General features: G+C 45.8%; 1 protein-coding gene across 2 annotated transcripts in view; it reads left to right on the forward strand.

Moving 5' to 3' along the window:
* The window catches only part of Pxdn (peroxidasin), an 81,017-nt gene that overhangs the window by 31,184 nt on the left and 25,446 nt on the right, over positions 1-24,387 (forward strand). Inside the window, exons 2-10 of one of the 2 annotated variants that reach the window (NM_181395.2) lie at positions 6,168-6,239; positions 7,666-7,737; positions 11,415-11,486; positions 14,469-14,540; positions 14,873-14,944; positions 16,604-16,773; positions 17,042-17,159; positions 19,239-19,408; positions 22,911-23,183. In NM_181395.2, coding sequence (NP_852060.2) covers positions 6,168-6,239; positions 7,666-7,737; positions 11,415-11,486; positions 14,469-14,540; positions 14,873-14,944; positions 16,604-16,773; positions 17,042-17,159; positions 19,239-19,408; positions 22,911-23,183 — 1,091 coding nt within the window. The remainder of the gene's footprint in view (positions 1-6,167; positions 6,240-7,665; positions 7,738-11,414; positions 11,487-14,468; positions 14,541-14,872; positions 14,945-16,603; positions 16,774-17,041; positions 17,160-19,238; positions 19,409-22,910; positions 23,184-24,387) is intronic. The other variant, XM_006515205.4, reaches the window with a different exon arrangement.

A 24,387-nucleotide genomic window follows, 5' to 3' on the forward strand; every position in this document is an offset into this window, starting at 1 on the left:
CATTTAGAGGGTTGTCCCAGTTCAGAGGTCGGTGATGTCGCATGAGGAAGAGGGGAAAGGGTGCTTAGACTGGCTGGTTTTGTGTGTCAACTTGACACAAGCTGGAATTATCACAGAAAAAGGAGCCTCCTTTGAGGAAATGCCTCCATGAGATCCAGCTGTAAGGTATTTTCTCAATTAGTGATCAAGGGTGGGAGGGCCCATTGTGGGTGGGACCATCTCTGGGCTGGTGGTCCTGGGTTCTATAAGAAAGCAAGCTGATCTGTAAGGCAAAAGACACTGTCAATAAGACAAAAAGGCCACCAACAGATTGGGAAAGGATCTTTACCAATCCTAAATCAGATAGGGGACTAATATCCAATATATATAAAGAACTCAAGAAGGTGGACTCCAGAAAATCAAATAACCCCATTAAAAAATGGGGCTCAGAGCTAAACAAAGAATTCTCACCTGAGGAATACTAAATGGCTGAGAAGCACCTGAAAAAATGTTCAGCATCCTTAATCATCAGGGAAATGCAAATCAAAACAACCCTGAGATTCCACCTCACACCAGTCAGAATGGCTAAGATCAAAAATTCAGGTGACAGCAGATGCTGGCGAGGATGTGGAGAAAGAGGAACACTCCTCCATTGTTGGTGGGATTGCAAGCTTGCACAACCACTCTGAAATCAGTCTGGCGGTTCCTCAGAAAGTTGGACATAGTACTACTGGAGGATCCCACAATACCTCTCCTGGGCATATACCCAGAAGATGTCCCAACCGGTAAGAAGGATACATGCTCCACTATGTTCATAGCAGCCTTATTTATAATAGCCAGAAGCTGGAAAGAACCCAGATGCCCCTCAACAGAGGAATGGATACAGAAAATGTGGTACATTTACACAATGGAGTACTACTCAGCTGTTAAAAAGAATGAATTTATGAAATTCCTAGGCAAACGGATGGACCTGGAGGGCATCATCCTAAGTGAGGTGACCCAATCACAAAAGAACTCACATGATATGTACTCACTGATAAGTGGATATTAGCCCAGAAACTTAGAATACCCAAGATACAAGTTGCAAAACACATGAAACTCAAGAAGAACGAAGACCAAAGTGTGGACACTTTGCCCCTTCTTAGAATTGGGAACAAAACACCCATGGAAGGAGTTACAGAGACAAATTTTGGAGCTGAGATTAAAAGGATGGACCATCTAGAGACTGCCATACCTGGGGATCCATCCCATAATCAGCCTCCAAACACTGACACCATTGCATATACCAGCAAGATTTTGTTGAAAGGACCCTGATATAGCTGTCTCTTGTGAGACTATGCCAGGGCCTAGCAAACACAGAAGTGGATGCTCACAGTCAGCTATTGGATGGAACACAGGGCCTCCAATGGAGGAGCTAGAGAAAGTACCCAAGGAGCTAAAGGGGTCTGCAACCCTATTGGTGGAACAACAATATGAACTAACCAGTACCCCCGGAGCTCATGTCTCTAGCTGCATATATATCAGAAGATGGCCTAGTCGGCCATCATTGGGAAGAGAGGCCCATTGGTCTTGCAAACTTTATATGCCTCAGTATGGGGGAACACCAGGGCCAAGAAGTGGGAGTGGGTGGGTAGGGGAGTGGAGGGGGAGAGTCTGGGGGGACTTTTGGGATAGCATTTGAAATGTAAATGAAGAAAATACCTAATTAATAAAATTGAAAAAAAATAAGAAAGAAAGAAAGCTGAGCAAGAAGCCAGGGGAACCAGTCCAGTAAACAGCAGCCCTCCATGGCCTCTGCATCAGCTCCTGCCTCCAAGTTCCTGCCCTGTGAGAGTTCCTGTCCTGACTTCCTTTGGTGATGAGCAGCAATGTGGAAGTGTAAGCTGAATAAACCATCTCCTCCCCTACTTGTTTCTTGGTCATGGTGTTTTGTGCAGGAATAGAAACCCTGACTAAGACAGTGCCATTGAGAAAGAGTCTGAAAGGAGCCAGTAGCTAAGTCTTCCAGAGCCTTCCCTTGCACTAGTCTGTGCTCAGTCAAGCGTGATTCCCACCCATTGGGTTTCTCCTACTGTGTATAAAATTAAAGAATTTGGAAGTTTTTAGTTCTGAGTTCTTACTTGCCATGTAAGAGAGCTTTCTCTGGCCTGATTCTAATGCTCCCCTCCTTTCCCCCTGGCCCAGTTTTTATTTCCTTAACCTAATATCCCAGGGCTAGGTCTTTAGAATACAACCTTGGTTGCCATTATAGCCAGATAAGGACTGTATGGAAAACCATGATCTTGCCCTAAAAATTACTGTGTAGGGAGCCTTTGAGTGACTGCCTATGCATTCTAGGGCCACCCAAATGCCAAGCCTATTTAACAAACACATTGGCACCCGGTTTGTGCCTTCACTGCCATCTCTGAGTTCTGTGGGATACACAAGTACAGTTGATACTCAAGATTAGTGTTTGTGGGGCTAGTCACTTGGATCTGTGCCCTTTGTGGCGTGCTCCCTGGTCTCACTTCTATTGGTATTTATGATCTAGTGTCCAGGGTTTAGGGAGAAGCTGATGTTCATCACAAAGAGCTTTTGTATGGACGCTTCTGGGGTTTGGGTCCTAGCGGCAACAGAGCACTCAGAGGTACTCTCTCTGAGGTTCACTTTCAAAGTTGCTTTTAGGTAATTATTCTGGCTATGGCCTTCCCAGAACTTTCTAGAATCCACCTCCATTCCTGCTTCATGCCAACTTCATGGGGGAAGTTTGAGACATTCATTATTTGCTGGGGAAATGTTTTTTTCCATACCACGATGGTGGGCTCCAGATGGTCTGAGCATTAGCAAGTGGGTGGGAATCACTGTCTCTGTGGACAGCAGCTCACTTTCCCCACTCCTGGCTCCCCTCTCTTGCCCTCCCCACTCCTGCCCCCTTCCCCTTCCCCCAACTCCTGGACCAATAGAGAAGAGAGCCAGAAAGATACTTTGACTAACCGACTTTCTTTCTTTCTTTCTTTCTTTCTTTCTTTCTTTCTTTCTTTCTTTCTTTCTTTCTTTCTTTCTTTCTTTCTTTCTTTCTTTCTTTCTTTCTTTCTTTCTTTCTTTCCATGTTGTTTAGAGGTTTTGGTGGATCTCTTATGATTTTAAAAATGAGAGTTCCAAAAAGAGAGAGAGAGAGAGAGAGAGAGAGAGAGAGAGAGAGAGAGACTTCTAATGTCATCTGAGTTGTGTTAAATCTATGATGAAGAGGGGCAAGGACCCCACACTCCAGTTCTCTGGTCTGTCTCTCGAGGCCTGTGCAGATGTTTCTGTAAAAACAAATGAAGGGTTGATCTATTCACATTTAAACTTCACAGCAGTATGTAAGTGGACTAAGGGCTGGAGAAGAAAGAGATGCAGCAGCTGCTGCTTGCACACACAAATGATTATACATGTGTGAATGTCATTTTCATATCATGCATGTGTACACATGTAAAAATACATGTGTGCTGTGACCTTCCTAGCAGACTGAAGGGCATTGTTTTTTGAGTTTCATCTTGCTTTCCCTGGAGAGTTTGCTAAAAACACACACTTCTGCCTTGCCCCACAGTTCCCACATTATGCTCTTGGGTGTAACCCAGAATTTGCTTCTAAAAGTCCCCAGTTGCTACCTCCACCATTACCTTGCTGCTTACTGGGGGCACTGCAGGAACCTTGGAAGGGACAGCCTTCCCTATGGCTCCCTAAATGAACATTCATTCATGTAGCCCTGTCATGAGCCTGCATGCCCTTGAACTTTGCTAACCCTTGAAAGGGTATTTGTAATATCCCAAGGCCATAGCATGTAGAATTGGACCATAGGACCATCTATCATTTGTCCATCCTTTTCTTCTGTAAGATGAAAATGTATGAAGCTGTCATAGTGTCTCCATGAGGTTTGGACATGTAGACTGGATTGTCAGCCTGCTCCAGTTCCCATTTCAGCTATCTTCCTTTCCTATGGTCATCAGAGAGAAAAATATACAAGTATATAAGGATAAATATTTGTGCTTCTACTTGGGTATCCTCCAACGTTCAGCTTGGCCTTCAAAGACCAGTTTCTGCAATATTGAGTGTGTTGCAAGGTCTGTGGAGTGAGCTTTTCATCTCAGCTACCCTTTGCCAGGTCTACAATGTCACTTTGGTTCATAGCGGTTTCAGTTTCTTGGTTAAGAACCCTGCTTTGTTGCATAGGGGACCGCGGACCCTCTGACCTTCTTAGCATCAGGCTGTGGTTGGCAGTCTTTGATTGCCTGTGTACACTTTGTGAAATCACATTCTGAACTTGCACCAGTTTTGTCTAGCAGGAATGCATGGTGACTAAGATGCAGTCACATAACAAAACAAAAAAAAAAACAACTTGGATACCATCTTATCCAACTCTGCTTGTCAAACGTACTTAGATTTCAGTATGTGATCACTGGTGTGAAGTTACACCATAATCCTCTCAGCCCTGACCATGGGCCAAGTGCTCAGAGCCAGCCCTCTGTCCCTACAACCAGAGGATTGGTGGCCCCAACTCTAGACCAGGGAGGATGTCCGTCTTAGCTTTCTCTTTATCCTGCTTAGGCTTCATCTTAATGCATCAATATCTTGGCCCTCACAGCTGCTTTCTAGCTTCCAAGAGAGTCATACACGTTGTCCTTCTGTCTTTTGAAGTGGAATTTGATAAAGAGCTAATTTCAAGATGGAGTGTGTGTCTGTTTTCCTAAGTTGGGTGTGCTTTCTTGACTGTAAGTAGTGACATCCGGCACAACTTCTGGAATGGATCGTCTGTCCAACACTTGTGTCAGGTCAGAGCGTCCTCTCCATGTTGGAGATCATGCTAAAGCCTGACTAACCAGGTTTCATTTCTTATCAACAGTTGGTCCTCTGCCTTCCTCCTTTCCACATATCGTTTCCCTGGGTCCCACCCTTTCCCCTGACTGCTCCACATCTTCCACTGTGAAGTAAAATCTCACTTGAGTGAAAACATCTGTCAGTGCAGAGGAGGTTAGGATTTTACATGCATGAATTCTGGGGAAACACAGTTCAACGTACGTCAGAATCCCCTATCAAAGTTGGAGGAAGGAATTTTCATTTTCTAAGACAACTTACTAAACATATGGGCTTCTTTATTACTCAATGACTTTCACGTGTGTAAATTTAGGTCTTTTTTTTTAAAGTTATTTATCGTGTGTGTGTGTGTGTGTGTGTGTGTGTGTGTGTGTGTGTGTACAACTTTCTATGTGCCACTCTACCTGTGAAAGTTAGAGAACTTCTTTCCCTCCACCATGTGGGTCCCTGCTGTCAGGTTGGTGGCAAGTGCCTTACCCCTGAGCCATCTCACCAACCAGCCTATAAGTGGACTTTTCAGCTCAAGCTAGAGACGAGCTTCCTCTGAGGAGTGAGGCAGATGTCTGCTCATTTTCACAGCTTAGCTACACCCAGAGGCCTCTGCCCTGACTCTGGGCCTGTCACATCTGTGTGAGTGGTCAGACTCTCCCACGCTTGCTCTGAGCTCAGCTCCATTGGACTCAGAGCCATCTTCTGCTTGACCATCCCAAAGTCAGTTATTTTTCCTCTCTGGTCCTTGTGTGCAGCCCACATATGTGCCCCTCCCCGGGGAAAATAAGAACCAGTTTTAATAATTTAATACGAGCAGAACTCTGCTTGTCTACTTGTTTGGAGATGCCTGTCTGTATTCCATACATAGGATGGCCTTCTTTCCCAGTTCTCCTGCCGAGAGGACTCTGTGCTTTGGGACAACCAGTAAGTTCATGGAGATAACACCGTGGGCCCACAGCTGTGTTCTGGCCCATGTTCTTGCTGGTGAACACTGATGTGTTTCTGTGTTCACAGCCCGTGCGATGCCTTAAATCTATACAGATCTACCTGTGTATGTTTACCTGAGACTTTTTAAGAGAAGTTTGCTCAGTGGACTTGGCCAAGGCTGGAATGTGGAGGCAGGGCATTCATTCCTGGCATTTTTTTTTATGTTTATGATATTTTTAATCTCCCTACACTTACCTGTTAAGCAGATTAAGTGTAATGTTGTTCCTTCACGCAGAGGAATACTCCTATAGGAATATTCCGGAATGGTGGCCTGTGTAGGGTAATTTTTATAATGTCTTTTCATCTTGAAGTCATTTGTTTAAGGAGAACAGCTGTGCATTTTCTGTCATTAAAATCCGTGTCCTCTCTCTTCACAGAGATCTTCGGTTCAACAGAATCAGAGAGATCCAACCCGGGGCATTCAGGAGGCTGAGGAGCCTGAACACACTGTAAGTTAGAACTCGTAGTTAGTAGCTAGTGGGAGAAAAAAGAGTGGACGTTGTCCTGTGTACCTGTAGGTAGATGGCAAGCGCTGTGGCCATCCCCGAGTGCCACAGTTGCTGGGTACTTTTGGCTACTTTGTTGGGTTCTTTTTCCTTCCACCCCTTATCCCTGCCAACTCAACACTAAGTAAGAGAGAAAGAAGGTTAAAGGGGAAGTGGGGCATAACCTCCACCTTCTTAGGCTACTTCCTGCTGGTTAAAGGCATCCAATTCTTTGAGACAGGGTTGATCTTACCTTTAGGATAGCCAGTTTCTTCTGCCTGTCTCTTTGATCACAACCACTTGACAAACTATAACATGGGGGGGGGGGGGGGAGCAGCAGCTGCTCCTCTTGGGCTCTGGCATTTTTATACCCTTTTAAGAGCTTCCAGAATTCCAAACTATCTTCAGCTAGCAGAATCTCGCTCCTGCCGGAGCAAGAGACAAATCACAGTCAGCTGCTGTGGACAATCTACATTCCCACACCTGGGATCAAAACAAAAACATAGTCACATAACATAAACGGGTTTTTAAAGAAACCAGTATTCCCACTACAAGTGGACATGGGTGAGGGGAGCCAGGATGGTAGAGACCTGTCTGCCCTTTGTATGTTGACCAGCACGTATAACACTCTGGGGCCCCAGCTGTGCTTTAGCCCATGGTCTTCTGGGTGAATGCTGAAGGGTCTCTGTGTTCACTGCAGCGTTCTGTGTTCGCTGGGCTTCCTGTCGGACTCTCCCTCACTTCACACCTCCCTTTGCTGGCCTCGCTGACCTCCTTCCTGTATGGCTGAGGAGGGTTGTCATCTCCTGAGCTCAGGCTGGCTGCAGACAGGCACCGAATCGTGCCACCGAATCGTGCCACCGAATCGTGCCACAGAGATTTGATCTCCTAGGGCCACAAGGAGCCACAGCCAACTCCAGGCTCTTAGAAGTACATTGGACACAGCTCGAAGCTTCTTCCAGGGAAAGGAGATAAGGAACCACTCAAGTCCTGCAGGGCAGAGTGGGAGGTAGCTTTGTTCGGCTCAGCGCCTCACCCTGTGGAAGAGTGGCAAACCCCAGAGAATGACATCCTGTATATGCACGATTGGGTTAGACTGGCCCCTTGGTCCTGCCAGATCAGAGACTCTAGGAGGTGGTGAGCTGAAGATGCGTGCTTCTGTGTCAAGGAAAGGGGATTTACTTCTTTAGTGTATATCCTAGTGGAAGAGAGCTATCTGGTAACCATAGTAACTCAGGCTGGTCCTGGAGCTGGGACTTAATCACTGCCCGCAGGAGCATCTGTACTTCATCAGTTTCGGACCCTTCAGAGGCCGTAGAAGCAGTTTCCCCTTAGTATAATTTGGAAGCGTTTCTGTTTGTCTCACGTCTGTTGGCATTTTCTTTCACAGGCTTCTTAACAACAACCAGATCAAGAAGATCCCCAATGGTGCATTTGAGGACCTGGAGAACTTAAAATACCTGTAAGTTCAGGGGCAGCTCTCCACCCAGCAGCACTGCTCTCTGTCCTTAGAGTCTGTAACTGTAAAACCAAGAGCTGCTCTGTTTGTGAGTTACTAGAAAACCATCCTAAAATGGTTTCATTTTTAGAAGGTGGGTGAAATTCTAAAACGTGCCATTGGCATAAAGTGATGGGGTGAGGTGGGCAGAGGGACAGATATACGTGGACTACCTTTGCTGCTTGGTCTGGCCTGTATAACTTCCCAGGTTGGAGGGGCAGTGCACAAGGCTCGCTGGTCTCTGACGCTTTTCCAGCTGTAAGTGGGTTATGACTGTAAGTTACTAACTTCTTTGGAGTGTCACTAATTCCTGTTAATGTTTTCACCTTCCTGATTTGGCCTCTTCTTATTCATATCTAGTGAACTAGTCTCTATTTTTGGAATATTAACTTTTATCATTTAAATCATCTCTTGCTTGTTGAAGTCAGCTCTAAAGTTTAGAAAGTTATCACTCTTTTTAAAAATGTTAGGAAGCCAGGAGTGGTGTTTGTGATTCTAGCACATAAGAAGTTGAGGCAGGAGAGCCACCTTGAGTTTAAGGACAGCATGGGGGTTACATAGGGATATCCTGCCCTGTACTTCCTTAGTAACCTGCCCGGGCACGTACTGTAAATAAGAAGGACTTGGGAAACATGGTGTTCCTATGGGCTGTGCCCAGTGTCATTCAGGTCAGAAGCACCTGTCACCTGCATTCATCGAAGTTGATGATTTCCCTAAGCAACCTGTTTTCTTATTTATTTATTTTTTTTTTTAGAAATCTGCGCCATATTGCTTATAAACACCTGTAACTCGAGCTGATTTTAAAAACCAAACCTTTTTTTATTATTATTATTTTTAAGTGTGACTATGTATTGGAAGTCTGTTTTGCCTATAGATGTCAGTGGCTTTCCCTACCGCTCTGTTTATTGATATATTTTCCTCAGTGAAGCTGTTGTGTGCAAACCCCTTCCCCGGCTTCTTTGGCATAGAATGCTGACTTTCCACACTGGTGCTCGAAGCCAGGATGGCAGGCTTCTGTTCTCTGGCTTTCTTGTTAGCCTTCTTGCTGTTGCTGCCCAAGTTCCACCGCGGAGCTTTGATTTCCTGGAAAGTGGATGGTGTCCACTGATGGCAGCGGTGGGGCTGTGTGTGCATCTGTGGTTTTAACTGTTTTGTGTTCCGTTTCATGTTGTCTTCTGAGAATACACTCAGTATCAGGGGGAATTCAGGGCTTCTGTCTTCCACAGTGTCTTTGAAATCATAGCCTCTGGCCTTATCTGTGATTGCTTTCCTTCCCAGCAGCCATGCCCTGACTTCTCCTTTCCCTTCCATAGGGAGTCAGCTTACAGTGAACCAGGACAGTTGGTCTCCGTCGATCAAACTAGCGGACAGGCTGCTAGGACTGGAGCCTAGTGTCTCCTGCAGCTTTACGCAGGTCCTGGCTAGCTTCATTCCTCAGTTCCCTAGGATTTTATCAGGAGAGTACTTTAATAATCACTATGATAATGGATTTTATTTGGAATTATTTAGAATATGTCTAAAATGTATTGATGTATTTTAACCTTGCGTATTATTAGTCAAAACATGTTTTTGGACTCTGGATAGTCCTTATTTCCTGGACCTCTGTTGTTTCTAGTGAGGCATTGGCCACTTACTTCATTCATATTTCTTGATAATGAGATGGCCTCTTGCAGCAGAGTTCATGGTACAAGGATGAAGTGTGAAATAAGAAATTACAATTGATTCTTAGAACATCAACTTTTTTATTCTTAAGAAATGCATTGTTTAAGTGTCTTTAATTTTATTTTTAAACTTTTGTGTGTGTGTGTGTGTGTGTGTGTGTGTGTGTGTGTGTGTGTGTGTGTGTGGTACTGGGCATGAAATCCAGAGATTTGCCCTTATACCTTTGAGCTGCCCCCCAAATCCTACCAGTGTCTTTATAAACACACATTCATATCTGCTCTGTATTTTGTACATCATTCAGAAGGACTCCATCTTTCTGCAATGGTAAAAGGCAATGTTCTTTGGTATTTTGCTTAAAGAAGTGGCCACAGGAGGCAGCTGTAACTCAGGCCTTCACTAAAGAGCCGTGTGCATAATTAACTCTATGGTTCTATTTAAGAATCCAGGGTGCATAAAGATTGAGTTTTTACTATCGCTTCATGCTTTCAAGCAGCCTGGAGGACCAATGCCCGTGTGGCTTTTGTTCTAGATGCTGGGCTATTGATGGGGATGGACAGGTCCTGGATGGTTTGTGTTAAGGTTTGTGGTTCTTTGAGGACCACTTTCTTGATTTGCACAGAGGGAAAAGGCAAGAGCATCTTTGGTGGGTTGCAGCAATTAAAGAGAGCACTTCTGGCGCCATGAAGTAGGTAGGACCTTGTACAGACAGACAGCAGGGAGTACAGTGAGTGATCTGATCCTGGGTGTCATACCACAAGAATTAAGGCAAAGAATACTGTCTTGTTTGTTTGTTTGTTTCCTTTTTCTTACACATCATCTTGTTAGTTGACATCCATGTCTTTTTTTATTTTAATTTTTTTAAAATTTGTATTAACGTTAGCACACAAAGTACTTGGTTTTATTATGACATCTTCATAACTGTGTGTCATTATACTTTCTCATTTGTTCCCAGACTCCCTTGCCCTCAGCGTGGCTCTTTTCCAGCTGGTTCTCTGCTGCGCTTTATTACCCGTATTCATTTCCACCTCTACTTCTCTCCTCCCTTAAGGTGTCATATTCTGCTCCTATGACATCCTTTCTAGTTTCATCATACAACACACAGCACGCACAGGCACGCACACACACACATTTTATAGAAACAGGTAGTTGTGCTAGATGCTGAGCCATTGGCTTGAAGTCTTAAGTTTTCACGTGACAGGGAATCATGGGAGAAGCTTGCTGTTTGACTTGTCCTTCTGCCTGTGTCACCGAGGAAAACAAACCAGTTTCAATAAAGTATAGTGCAGACACACCAGTCCCAGAGAGGGCGCCATCTCTTCTTACTCAGTGTGGCTGCTGAAGATTGGGTTATGAGGTGTAGTGCGGAACTGGCATGTCAGCATGCCGAGATGTGACACTGAGGTAGCTCTAGCACATATACTGCTCCCACACTGTTGATGAAGGTCACTTCATTGCAGTGCTTACTTGTCTTGGAATTCGATTATTGATTGTTTTAATTTCAACCATTGAAAAATGGAAAGCCCCTTTCTTAGATTGCAGGCCATTTCTAAACAGACCCTTGGAAAGCATCATGTCTGCTTTCCAGTATAAAGAATGGGGTTCTGGGTGGGAGAGACATTCAAGACATTTTCAGACAGCCTGCTTTTTGTGAGCTGTGCTGGTGTGCCTTTGTAGTAGAAAGTGCTGGTTATGATCTTACAGTCAATGCCTTTTACTTGTGTATGGGAGTCATTTTCTCTTCCCGGGCTTTGAAGCAGATGCCAGGACTCTAGTAGTCCCAGTAGGAGAATCCTTTGGTCCTTGAGGTGTAAGAGAAGTGACCATCGAGAGTGGCCTGGTACCCACAGTGTGATGTTTCCTTTATACCATCATGCAGTCATTGATTTTAAACTGTTCTCCATTGCGTCAACTCAGTTCTTCCCGCCTGGAGTTGAGAGCTCGTGTGTGTGCCTAATACTCCTCCATGTTTCTTGTTTCAGCTATTTGTACAAGAATGAGATCCAATCAATTGACAGGCAAGCATTTAAGGGACTTGCCTCTCTAGAGCAACTGTAAGTGTCCTCCATGCCGTCTGCCTTATTGCCTCCCACAGGGAGAGATGACTGGTTGCATGATGCATGTCTGTACTTTCTGGGGTGCAGGGAGGGTATGCATGACGAGGAGAAGCATCAGTGGGGCGTTTTTCACCCACCTCTCCCACCTTGCTCCCCTGCGCCCACCCAAGAGCAGACATTGCTGTGTTTCTTCTATGCATCAGACCCTGACCCTCCACCCATCACATCAGGAGCAGGGACGGAACTTGCTTTCCTGTCTAACAGTAAGAACTTTGGTGTTCACGTGGTGGTAGAGACAGACGTGTAAACAAGCAGGAGACAGATAGGCTATCATGATAGGAGCATCCAGCATGGGACACGTGCAGTTTCAATCATAGGGTTCATTGTTTTGGAGAGCAGAAGCCTTGTCCCCTTGTAGTTCTAGCAAGTGGGTGTTGAGTGTGCCAAAATGCTGTCTTTCTAAAGCATATGAACTAGACCTTGTTATGAAGTCAGTCATCATGGGGTCTTTTTCTTAGGCATAAAGTTCTAGTAAGATTATGGGGGTCTTCTGGTTTATGTGCCTTACTGGGTAACCTTTCACTCAGTAAGCTGAGGCAATCCTTGTGGGATTTCAGGCTATCTTGGGTTAGCAGTTTCACTGATGGAAAACAACTGTTAGTTTACGGCCAGAGTAGCCTTGCACTTGAGGCCTGTGCGTCTCTTCCTGTGTTAAGACTGGAGGACTGGCACAGATGGGTCAGGGCAGCAGCAGGTAGGGCCATGGAGTGCAGCAGCCCACATGGTACATCTATATCCCACATTTTGAGTCTCTGCGTAAACTGCTTCAGACAGATGAAACGGGGAATCCAGGTTATTGCAAAAGCTCTTGGAACTATCTCGAGGCTTTACAGATGTGGGAGATTGCAGAGGACGTGCTCTGTTTTCATGCAGACAGCACTAACCTGGCAGTGAGGCCACTGAAGGAGCCCAGCCAGGAGGAATTAGGAGCAAGAGGACTTGAGTGGTTTCCATAGCCAGCGGGGCTTTCTGCTCATCGGTGACAGGGAGCGGGATCCTGAGTCATAAGGGAGTTTAGAAAAACCTTAGGCGAGGAGAGACAGGATGCTGCAGCTGGGGTATGGCTTTCTTTCTGAGAATTGAATGCTGTAGTGAGACTGGGGGATAACCGCTTCCAGGTGGGATGAATGGTTCAGGTCAGTGTGTCAAAAAGGCCTCAGGCCTCAGGCTCTCTCTGATGCTTGTGCAGGGTCTGTTATTGGGAAAAGAGAGTTTCAACTGCCTCTGCTTCAGGGTCTCTCTACCCTCTCCTGTAGAAGATGCATGTTCTTAACACTCAGCTGGGTCTGTGGGAATTGGGAAGCCATGAAGTCCTGAATGAAGAGCCCAGGGGCAGCACTCCTCAGGGGGCCCTTGTCAGCTCCAGAGTTAGTAGCTGATTCAGCAAAGATAGTCCATGTAACATGAGGAGTCCCTCCCTGTGCTCCAGTTTTCTCAGACACCCAGAGAAGGGTAATGGTGCCCAGAATCTATCTGGAGCCCCAACAGTCCAGAGTTCTACAAACCCTGAAAGCCACTGCCCTCGATGCTTCTCGGGGAAGGATGTCTAAGACCCACCTGTTCAAACTTCACTGCAGGCTAAAGGGCTTTGAACACAAACCGTGATGCCTGTCCTTGTAGGGCTCTTGAATATCTGTCTTTGTTCCCTCTTGTTCTTCCAGTTTAGATCAGGACTTAGGTTTAACCAGAGACTTCCCAGAAGCCCCCCAGTGTTGATGGTTTATGTGAGCCATAGGGCCTGGGGACCAGAGGAATATGCGTGTTGGCCTACGCTGCCTAGCACACACCACACCTCATGGGGAGTAAGGATGTCTCTTTGCCCCTGTCTCCTTTGATGTCCTTGGATCAGATGATGTACTGGGGCAGTCACTGACATTGGTGCTCTTTTCTTGTCTTGTAAACACTTTGTCATATAGGGAGCGAGGGTTACAAACCTGCACCCAAGGATGGTCATGGAGACCATGGTACTGTGTGTCTGAGGAAGGACAGGTGGGCGTGGACTGCGGCCCTCTGAGATTAGGAGGCTCTGGACTGGTTCTGCCCAGAGAGTTGCCAGGGAATGAAGCCCATATAGGGACCCAGGAGTAACAGTTAATTAATCTCAGAGTTAATGTAAATGGATTTGAAGAACAACAAGGCTTTATATGGAGTTATGGTGATGAAGACTGTATGTTGTTTCTGCTGCTTGTTTCTGTCTTTGGCCCTTCATTGAATAAGAGCATCTGTTACCATGGCCACCTGAGTGGAGCCTTCTCTCTAGGCCAGTGAATAAGAACTTGATTGATGTTGTCTTGAATAAAAAAAAAGTACCCATGATTCAAAAACAGCAAACTAGCACCCAGGAGAATGAAATTAGCTACATTCCAAATTGTAAATTGTTTGAACTAAGGCGACATCTTAAATAGGAAGCCATATGGCCTCTGGGTATTCAGTATGACCAGAGGAGCTCTGGGAAGTCCATCGCCTCATATGACTTAGAGCTGCTTATCTCCTGCCTGGGTGCCTGGTTTTGTATCTACAGCATTCTTAGTGTCACATGGAAGCTTTGACAGTTTCAAGTGCAGGGGTGCTGTGGATGGCACACGGACAGTGGTCCTGTCTGCTGGGCTGCTTTTGGTTTTTCCTTGTTATCTCTCACTGGGTATTTTATAGATTATTGTGAAGTGTCTGGGCCACCATCACTTGGGTTCCTGGAGACCCAGGGCTTAAGTCCTGAGGTATTTATTGCCTGTGGGTCATCCAAGTACAAGGCAGCCTGCCTGCTCTCACTTGTGTCTTCTTGCCTCCATACACCGGGCAGAGCACAGGGAGGTACCTAGTGGTATGTGGATACGAAGTGCGGGAAAACTTTGGAGCCCAAAATCTGGGTTGGCAAAGGTCGGTAAGTCATTCACATTGTGTGGCTGTTTTATCCCCTAGGTACCTGCACTTTAATCAGATAGAAACGCTGGACCCTGAATCCTTCCAGCACCTGCCAAAGCTGGAGAGACTGTGAGTCCTGCTTCCTTCTTTAATCTGTAGTTGGGCCCTAGCTCCTGCTGCCTGAACAGTGAACATCAGCTTAACACTTCCATGATGCTTCGGTGTAAAATCCAACTCTTGGCCAATCATCAGAAGTGGGACTCAATATTTTATGTCTTTGAATGGTAGTAAAATAGCAAAGAAATATGATTATTTCTTGAACCAAAGCACATAGCTGTCAAATCCACTCATTAAATAAATACAGCTAATAAGATGTTGGATCTCTTGGGCTCATTTTCATATGTTTAGGATGTTATTGTTGTTGATGCTAAGTAACGCCTTTCTGTTTTCTCTCCCCACAGGTTTTTGCACAACAACCGTATCACGCACTTAGTTCCTGGGACGTTCAGTCAGTTAGAGTCCATGAAACGGCTGTAAGTGTGTATTCAGATGTCTGTGTGTTCATGGGAGTGTTCATGGGAGGCCCTCTCTCCTAGTTCTCTCATTTGGCCTTTCTGTGGACTGGGCAAGCATTTCCAGCTTCAGCGAAGCCTTCAGAGGCATCTCTATGCCAGGAAGGCAGGCCTGTTAAGCCTATCTCAGTGTGAAGAGGCAAGCCCGTGACCCTGCTGTATGCGGCAGCAGGCTGATCCTTTAATAAGGATCTTGACACAGCTTTTTAAATTATGTTTAAATTCCCCCAATTAAGTTTTAATTGCGAGGTGCATATTTTACCAGTGAGAATGAAAGCCAGTCTGGAAGCAACTTCATGTGCATACGTCCAGTACCTCTTCTTGATATCCACCTACTTGAATAAGCAAACTGATACACATTTTTTTAATGCCTCAAGAAGTAAGCTTTGCATACTTATTATTGTAAGGGAATTGGAGGACTTTAGTTCTAATGGATTTCTTTAACACCCTGGATTGTTTGCCCTGTGCCCTTAAGAGCACTTGCCCAATTAAGAAGTTACTGGAATGTAATAGACAGACTCTCACAGACCATACATTTAGGTAAAACACCAATGTACATAGAGGAAAAACAAACAAAATTTTAAAATAAAGAAAGAAACACAGGGAGCGATTGAAGGCGTGCGCGTGCACAGGGCAGGCCTCACTCGGAACAGCCTGCTCACAGGTGCTTTAGATGGGGCTGTGTCTCCAGTCCGGTTTTTCCTGCCCGTGTCCACTCATATCAGCAGGAATGGCACCTTTTCCTATCTGTGTAGTCTGGTCGGAGGCTGATGTGTCGCTGCAGTTTCATTTAGCATCTCTACCTTATAAGCGGTAGAGGTGGGCTTCATCTCCTCGTGAGCTGTTACTTTATCATCCATGAGACAAAGACTCATCAGGAAAAGGAATCAGGCCAGGTGAATTCTCATTAGGGTGGGAAGACAGGATGACAACTCATCTTTGGTAGGTAAGAGGGAGGAAAGCATTGCCAGATAAATGGCACAGAAAGCAGCCCAGGAGGACTCAGAGCAGAGGGTGGGGCAGCCAGTGGACTAGCCTGCAGATGGATTTCCCTATTCGCGGCTTCAGAGAGACACACTCCTCTTTTAGAGGAATTCCAACCCTTCTTACCCCATACATTCCTTCCTTCGCTGGCTCTACATTGCTCAAGCAGGAGCAACCTAGATTTGGAGATAAGCTGAACCCATCAGAGTTGGCCTTGCCCCTCTATGGCCTCACTGAAATATCCTCTCTTAAGGAGCAGTCGAGATGGAGTGGCCGCCTTCCAGCTGACTCAACTGGCTAGGGTAGACTGGACAGATGTGCCTTGGTGAACTGCCCATCCAGACTCACCAACTGCCCCCTTGATCTTGTTATGGCTGTAGGGTCCTGGTATTCAGAAGTAGATTCCAGGCTGGGTGCCCCAGCAAGTGGTAGCTCTTATCCCACCCAGTGTCCATCTCTTGTCTGAGCATAGGGTGCTGCATCTTGTCTGCCGTGTCTCCTCATCACATGATTAATGCCTATATGCTCATCACAATTGGCATGCCTTAAGGCTCCAGAACCTGGAAGTTGATCTATCCAGGATGGCTCACTGTCTCCTTAACTCCTGGGTGTCTTCTTGGCTTTTTCTTCCCACAGGCGATTGGACTCGAATGCACTCCACTGTGACTGTGAAATCCTATGGCTAGCGGATCTACTGAAGACCTACGCCCAATCTGGAAACGCACAAGCAGCAGCTACATGCGAGTATCCCAGACGCATCCAAGGACGCTCTGTGGCTACCATCACCCCAGAAGAGCTGAACTGTGGTGAGTGTGTCCCGGAGACCCTACTGAAGGACCAGTGTGACCCCAGAAGTCCAGGCTTATCCCCAGTTCACGTTGCAGAGGAAGGCTTGTCTTCCATCACCGATGACTGAAACTCTAGAAAGACAACTTGTCATTTGTTTGGGGGTGGGGTGGGGGGGTCTGTTCTGAGATGTGTATTTAGGCCATCCCTGCCATGAGGAATCCAGTTTGGGTTCCCACACACGTGAGCCTCACATTTTTCTCTGTGGTGTTTGTTCCTTGCATGTAGAAAGGCCCCGGATTACCTCAGAGCCACAGGATGCAGATGTCACCTCAGGGAACACAGTGTACTTCACCTGCAGAGCTGAGGGCAACCCCAAACCTGAGATCATCTGGCTTCGAAACAAGTGAGTTGTGCGTGAGCAGAACCGAAGTCCTGGGGGCCACATCAGGAGCCCCATGTACCCCCATGGGGCTCCCCACCCTTGATAAATACCCTCCCCTTCTAAGTAGGAAGGGATGAAGGAAAAAATGATTCCTTATCTTCCCTCTTCCACATAGCAGCTGCCTGGGAGACACTTTTGAGCCTGAAGTGTTTTCTCCCCGCGGGATTCATTCCACTTAGGCCATAGGTCCCTTTCCTCTGGTCAACCACTGACCTGGCAGCACACTGGAACTTTCTTGCCCCATCAAGTGGGAGTGAGAGAAGTCTTGCATGCCCATTTCTGCCCACTTGTTCTCTGGCCAGGGCCTCTGGTGTTTGGCAAGATGCTTGTGGGTTTTGGACCCAAGCCATGGTGATGGGCAGCCTGGCCTTAGGGGTTGTGATGAGTCTACACAGGCCCTGTTCGTTGGCTTCTGGAGTCACATCCTGAGTGAAGGAGCGTCTCTTCATTCTGCCGACAGAGATGTGACGGCCAAACATCTGGCAGCAGTTGCTCATGGGTGGCAGAAGGGGTCGCCTGCCTGCCTACCTGCCTCCAGCTGGATCTGAGAGTTGGGTGTTGAGTTTAGCATGGGAAGGGGTGGACACAGAGAGAGGTGGAGAGAGACACACATGGTTGGGGTTGAGGCAATCAGTGGTGACCATGATAACAGGGGCAGAGACTCAGATGGGAATGAGGTCACAGTACATGGGAGTTATAGCTGGAAGGTAGAATTCTTAGAGGAAAATCCTGAACACACCATTGTATCGTTGCCTCTTAAATCCATTTATACCGAGAGGCACCTGCCCAAGCAAGGACTGCTCTCACAGCCTGGCTCCTGGTATGTTTGTGCCAAGCTCAGTGGCTGTGTTCAGTCCTGTGGAAGCAGAGAGGCCTCCTTGAGAACATTACTAGTGGAATTTCAGAACAAAAGGTTCAGACGCTGACTGCCAAGTCATCCTTGTTCTAGCGAAACTCTCTTAAGTACAGCTCTGTTAGCAGATGCAACAGATGGGACAGTGCGCACTCAGTATCTGAGAGAGGCTAGGGACACAGTGTAGAGACGCATCAGAGTCACAACGAGCTCAGGATTGTGCTCTTGAGGTGGTCACATTGGTGTGGATCGAAGCTGCACGGGGAAAATGTGACATATATCCAGCCATTTCAAAACCTCCACGTCATGGGTAGCTCTGGGGCGGATCAGAGTTAAAACTCACGACTGACTATGGAAGGAACTGCAGAGTGTTAGAGGTTTGTATCAAACAGGAGAAGAGCGTGACTATGGCTCAAGATTCTCATACGAACTTCAGTTTATACACGAAAGACTTGACGCATAAGTTCAAACTACAAGAATAAATAGGAAAGACCTTGCTTGGATCAAAGTCCCCAGGCCTGGCCTCTGGTGCCAGCTCTGTTCGTTACTCCCTGAGGAGGTCCCCTGGCATTCCTGCTGGTGACCCACATGCACGCAGGGGTTGCTGTCATCTTGGGAGACAGCAGCACGCCCAGATAAATGAACTAAGAAAGGAGGAGTGGACCAGAGGTTATTTTGTTTGTTTGTTTGTTTGTTTGTTTAGAGCTGGATCTCACGCGCCCCTGTCTGGCTACAACTTGCTGTGTAGCCGAGGGTGACCTTGAACTTCTGACCTTTCTGCCCCTACTTCTCAGGTGGTGAGATTATGGATATGGGAAGCATGCCTAGCTCCTTCCTTTTAAATAAATGAAACTGTGTTTCTACATTTAAAAAAATGTAATTTGCAAAAACCAGGGAAATGTTTAATTTGCATGTTCCATTGGACTCATGTTTCTCTTGTTTGGAATTAGGACCACATGAAAGCATTTAGATCTGCATGTAGCAGCGAACACATATTTGTAGTTTTCTAGATGTGCCTGCTAAGTCACAGTTGCTGAGGCGGACCTATCCGGAAGGCTGTTGCTCTTGTTCTCTGAGCCTGGCATGTGCCGTGTGTACCCCAGAGCAGCAGAGCCTACCGTCGGACTGACCCCTGAGAGGTACAGTATCTTCCTACGCTGTGAGTGCACTGGCTTCTGTCTTTACAGTAACGAGTTGAGCATGAAGACGGACTCTCGCTTAAACTTGCTGGACGATGGCACGCTGATGATTCAGAACACACAGGAGGCGGATGAGGGTGTCTACCAGTGCATGGCGAAAAATGTGGCTGGAGAGGCGAAAACGCAGGAGGTGACCCTCAGGTACTTGGGGTCTCCAGGTAAGTGGGGGATATTGCAAGTGAGGGTTACTCTAATGACCTACTTCCTCCTTTCTTTGAACTCCAGCTAAGTGAAGTCAGATATGGTAAGGTTCCCAAGCCAAGGGGCTCACAGGACTTCTGAAGCATAGAATCATAGGTCATTCTAACCTGTCTCAGGCCCGTGGCTGCCCCCTGCTACATAGGCGTACACAGAAGCTCTGGGTTACTACTGTAAGCAAGAAATGGCAATGGGAACCTGGAGAGACTGGTCATGCAGGGACCTGTACAACCACATCAAATCCATACTGCTTGTTCACTGAGGCTTCTGTTTGCCAAGGGCATTGATTATTTCAAAGACAACTTTAAAATATTGATTTTTATTTAGTATATCCATGCTGAAGGTGCTAGTATATAACATTGAAGATGTAAAAAGTCTGTCTAAACCCAAGGAAACACAGCTGTGGCCTTTATACCTCTGCGACGCATGCACGAGCCCTATTCTGTCCATGGCCCGTGTCTACGGTTGATCCAGATAATAGGACATCATCAACTTTGGACAGCAGAGACATGTGCAAGCCGTGGTGCTTCATGCTGCTGGGGGGAGCCTGTGTTCTCTGAAGCCTTCTTGCTGCCTTGGCTTCATCTACAGGTTGCTAAGCATCTGCTTTTACTTGACATCCTATTTTTTTTAGGCTTTTGTAAACCCGATCTGATAGCAGTGTGCCTGATTCTGCACTGTAGTTTCTTTAAGCTCTTTTAAGTTTCTTTATAACCATCTCCTTTGTCTCAGTACATCCCAGCATCAACAATTAAATATTAATAATTTAGAATGCTTAGCTGCTTAATTTTGTTCAGAGGAAATCGAGTAGGAGATAGAGCCCATAGGCAAGTAATTTTCTGTTAAGTTTGGCCCCAGGCAGCTAGCATCTTTGTGAGGGATACTGCTGTCAGCCTCTAGAGAGAAGGAAGACATGAGTCCTGGTCACAGACAGTGATGCATATAAGCAGCAGAGGCAGCCTCCAAGTTGGATTCATGGTAGTTCAACAGTGACATGTGTAATAGGACACTGGGAATAAGGTAGGCTTGGGTAACAAACTTACTGAGGGGAGATGCACAAGTTATTGAATCCTGGATAGCTCTGTGGCCTGAGCATTCTGAATGTAAGTCCTTTCCATATGAGTTACATTTCTTCTTCCAGCCAATGGCTTGATTTAACAGTGTGCTCTGATTGTATTGGCATAGCTGTCCCAGATATACACAAAGGGCCTCCTCTAGAATACTGTTGAACCTGGGAACTCAGAAAGGGGTCAGTTTAAAAGACTAAACTCTGTGGATCAATCCCAGCTGCTTCCCATTCATCTAAAGTTCATAATTTAGCCATTGCGTTTTAAAGTGATTGACAGTTTTAAAAGAACATTTTATGTGACACGTGATGATTATAAAAAGCTCAAATGTCAGTGCCTGTATGAATGTCCTGTTGGGACATTGCTGCCTGTCTTCTTGATGTAGCAGCAGAGTTAATGAGAAACACAGTCTGTGGGCCACAAAGCTGACAAGCTGTATCATTGACCTGTATAAAAAGCTTTTAAATTCCTGTCCCAGACTGTGGCAGTAGCCCATAGTAAGAGGAAGAAAGCCTTCCTTTCCTGGATAACAAACAGATAAATAAGCTTTATATATTTTGAAATACTGTTATTAAGGGGATATACATTGTATACTGTTTTTCTGGTGAATTAAACTTTTGAGCATTGTTATTAAAAGTATACTTTCATCTTCCCAGTACTATGTTGGAAGTTTTTATATAGTCTACAATATGTGTGCATACACACATGCCACAGCATGTGTGGAGATCCGAGGACAACTTTGTGGAGTTGCTTAGTTCTCTTCTTTTACCAAGCGGGTACTGGAAGCCTCCCTGCTCTCTTGCTTCCATACAGGCGCCATCTGTATTTAACCAGGCGTTCTTTGCTATACCTTCAGGTGCTTTTCCAAACCATTAGGTGCCAGAGTCCCATATCCTTTATTCAGAACCTTTGAACTAGCTCTCTTTGAACTTCATAAATTCAGGGCTGCTTTAAAAAAAAAATAAAGGGAACATAGAACATAACCCATTTCCAACCCCCATTCTAGGACGATACACCGCACACAACCACACACAGTCCAGGTGCTAATGTCCACCAAGAGAGCTGGGTGGAGAGTCCTGATAAGTACTAGATGTGCCTCATGCTACCTGTGTTTAATTTTGCAAACAATTAAGAGAATCTTGGTTTGGGGGCCTTTTGGATTCCATATTTATGAATAACGGTTATGGGCCAAAACCTGCACGGGGTAAAAAAAAAAAGATATCTGTATATATATCATGGACATATATAGACTTTAGTCATCTAGAAGGAACAGAAATGCACACACATGGTTTGGGCAAAGGTCAGGAACAGGGGTGACATAAATGAAGGAAAGGCAGGAGGAGGACTTTTCTAATTTTTTTAAATTTTATTTTAGTATCTGTTTGGTGTTTAAATTGTACTATCAAAATTCACTAAAAATTTCCTATAGACTTAGGAAGTCATGTGTAGGGTGGGTTCCAAAACTCCAACACAAAGGTGCATGCAACTTCTATTCCTATGGCCTTGGCTACCTCTCTCCACGTAGGCTACGTGTATCAACTATGGCCCCATTGTATGCAAACACCTTCTATGAAACATATTAGCAAATGTGTGGACGCCCTCCCCCACACTAGATTTAGAGTGGAAACTATTCTTTCATTGTGCTTATTTGCCTTTTTCATTTTATGATGAAAATGGTATTCTTATATGATTTAAATATACCCCACAAACAATTTCATGGGCCAGTAGGGGCTACTACCATTAATCAAGTTGCCAGTATATTTATAATAAACAAAAGTAAAGGTTCTGCATAGAGTTGAGGGTGCATCTAGTGGAAAAAATGCAGCTCTCTCCACCGTGGTCATTGTCCACAGGTTGCCTGCATTTGGATGACCTGGGTGTAGGTACTATTTTATTTTTTGCACTTTAAAAAATTTTAATCAGTGTATTCATGTAGATACATGCATGCCACAATGTGGAGATCGGAGGGGAATTTTGGCTGTTGATCCATGCCTTGTACCTTGTTTGAGACAGGGTCTCTTGTTGGGCACCACTGTGTACAAAGACCTAGCTGGTCAAACTAGAGTCTGAGAATCCTCCTTCTCCCTCCAGTCTTGCATTAGGAGTGCTGGGATTACAGATGCTACCACACCTGGGGTTTTCTGTGTGATGGGCATTTAAATTGAGGCCTTTGTGTTCAAATGCAAGGGTCTTATTGCTTACTAAGCCATTTCCTCAGCCCCATCTGCACATTTCCTTGAAAGGGAAAGACAACAAGAAAGCATGCGGTTAAACATTATGGCTTTTGCTTATTTTGGAAGCCATTCGGGTGAATGAGCAGCCTGGACATCAAAAATACCATACAGAAATCTTGTGAAACTCTAAGAAATTAATTGAGAATTTTTGTTTGTGACAGCCCGACCCACTTTTGTAATCCAGCCGCAGAACACAGAGGTACTGGTGGGTGAGAGTGTCACTCTGGAGTGCAGTGCCACAGGCCACCCTCTGCCTCAGATCACCTGGACAAGAGGTGACCGCACACCCTTGCCAATTGACCCTCGAGTGAATATCACTCCCTCTGGAGGACTGTATATACAGAACGTCGCCCAGAGTGACAGCGGCGAGTACACGTGCTTTGCATCCAATAGTGTGGACAGTATCCATGCCACAGCCTTCATCATTGTACAAGGTGAGCATCCTTGGGTGTTGTCAGACTCTTGGCTTTGCATAGCTCCAACAGCCTTCTTGGCTGTGCCCCGCCTATACTACACCACACCTCTGTGCCACTTCATTTGTTCTGTTCCCTTCTCTCTGTTTTTTTGAGACAAGTCCTGCCAGCGCAGCCTGGCCTTGAGCTTGTGATCCTCAAGTGCTGGGACTAAGATGTGTGCCACCATGCCTAGCTATTTTGTTATGGATATATGTGCATGCTTCTGAGAACATGTCCATGCACATGTACATTTGTATGTGGCTGGGTGTGCATACATAAACCAGAGAACAATTTCAGGAGCTGTCCTCGCCCCTGCAATTGGGGGATTTGAGGTTGTTTAGTTTTTGTTTTCTTGTTGTTTTGTTTTGAGACTGAGTTTCTCACTGCCCTGGAATTCACCAAGTAGGCTAGGCTAACTGACTAGGAAGCTTCATGTGTCCACATCCCTCCCCCACCCCCCAGGACCAAGCCCAGCTTTGTTTTATGTGATTTCTAGGGGCTAAGCCATCTTTCCAACACTGCCTTGCCTTTTGAAATCTGTAAGAGCCACTCTGTTTGACCTATTATACATGATTTGGTGGTTAGACAGCTTTCTTTAGGAAAATAGGACTTTGAGGTTGTTCATAGCATCCAGGTACTCACATCGGTGAATGTGGACATGAATGTGGACGTTGGAAGTGAATCGGTGTGTATATGGTGCAGTCAGCTCTGGGTGCATCCTGAGGTCACAGTGGTAGCTAGACAGTGTGTACCCCTTGCATTCTGCTTTGAATGTCTACTGACATCACAGTAGTATGTTACAGAACACTGCCAGGCGCACCTTGCTAACAAGCCAGTGTGAACACCTTGTGTGCAGCTGCGACTCTCCTTAGACTACAATGGCAAGTGTACCCTGCACACAGATGTGAAGGCACTCTTTAGCCAGAGTGGTCTTAAGTCAGCATGCATACCATGCACACAGCTGTGAGTGTACCCTGAGGTCACAGTGGTATCGAGTCAGTGTGTTCACCATGCAGTGTTTAAAACAGAACACTGGGAGGAGTCTTTGTTTCTAATTCCTTAACTGACCTTAGGTGAGCTTCTTTATTTCCAGGTAAGTTATGAAACAGGGCATGTGTTGGGACCCTCTCAGAAGCACGGCTGTGACTCTCTCCTCAGTGGCCTCGTGTCTCTCTAGCAGTTT

The sequence above is a fragment of the Mus musculus genome, chromosome 12 (assembly GCF_000001635.26).
Source record: "Mus musculus strain C57BL/6J chromosome 12, GRCm38.p6 C57BL/6J".
In the NCBI taxonomy this organism is placed as follows: Eukaryota; Metazoa; Chordata; class Mammalia; order Rodentia; family Muridae; genus Mus; species Mus musculus.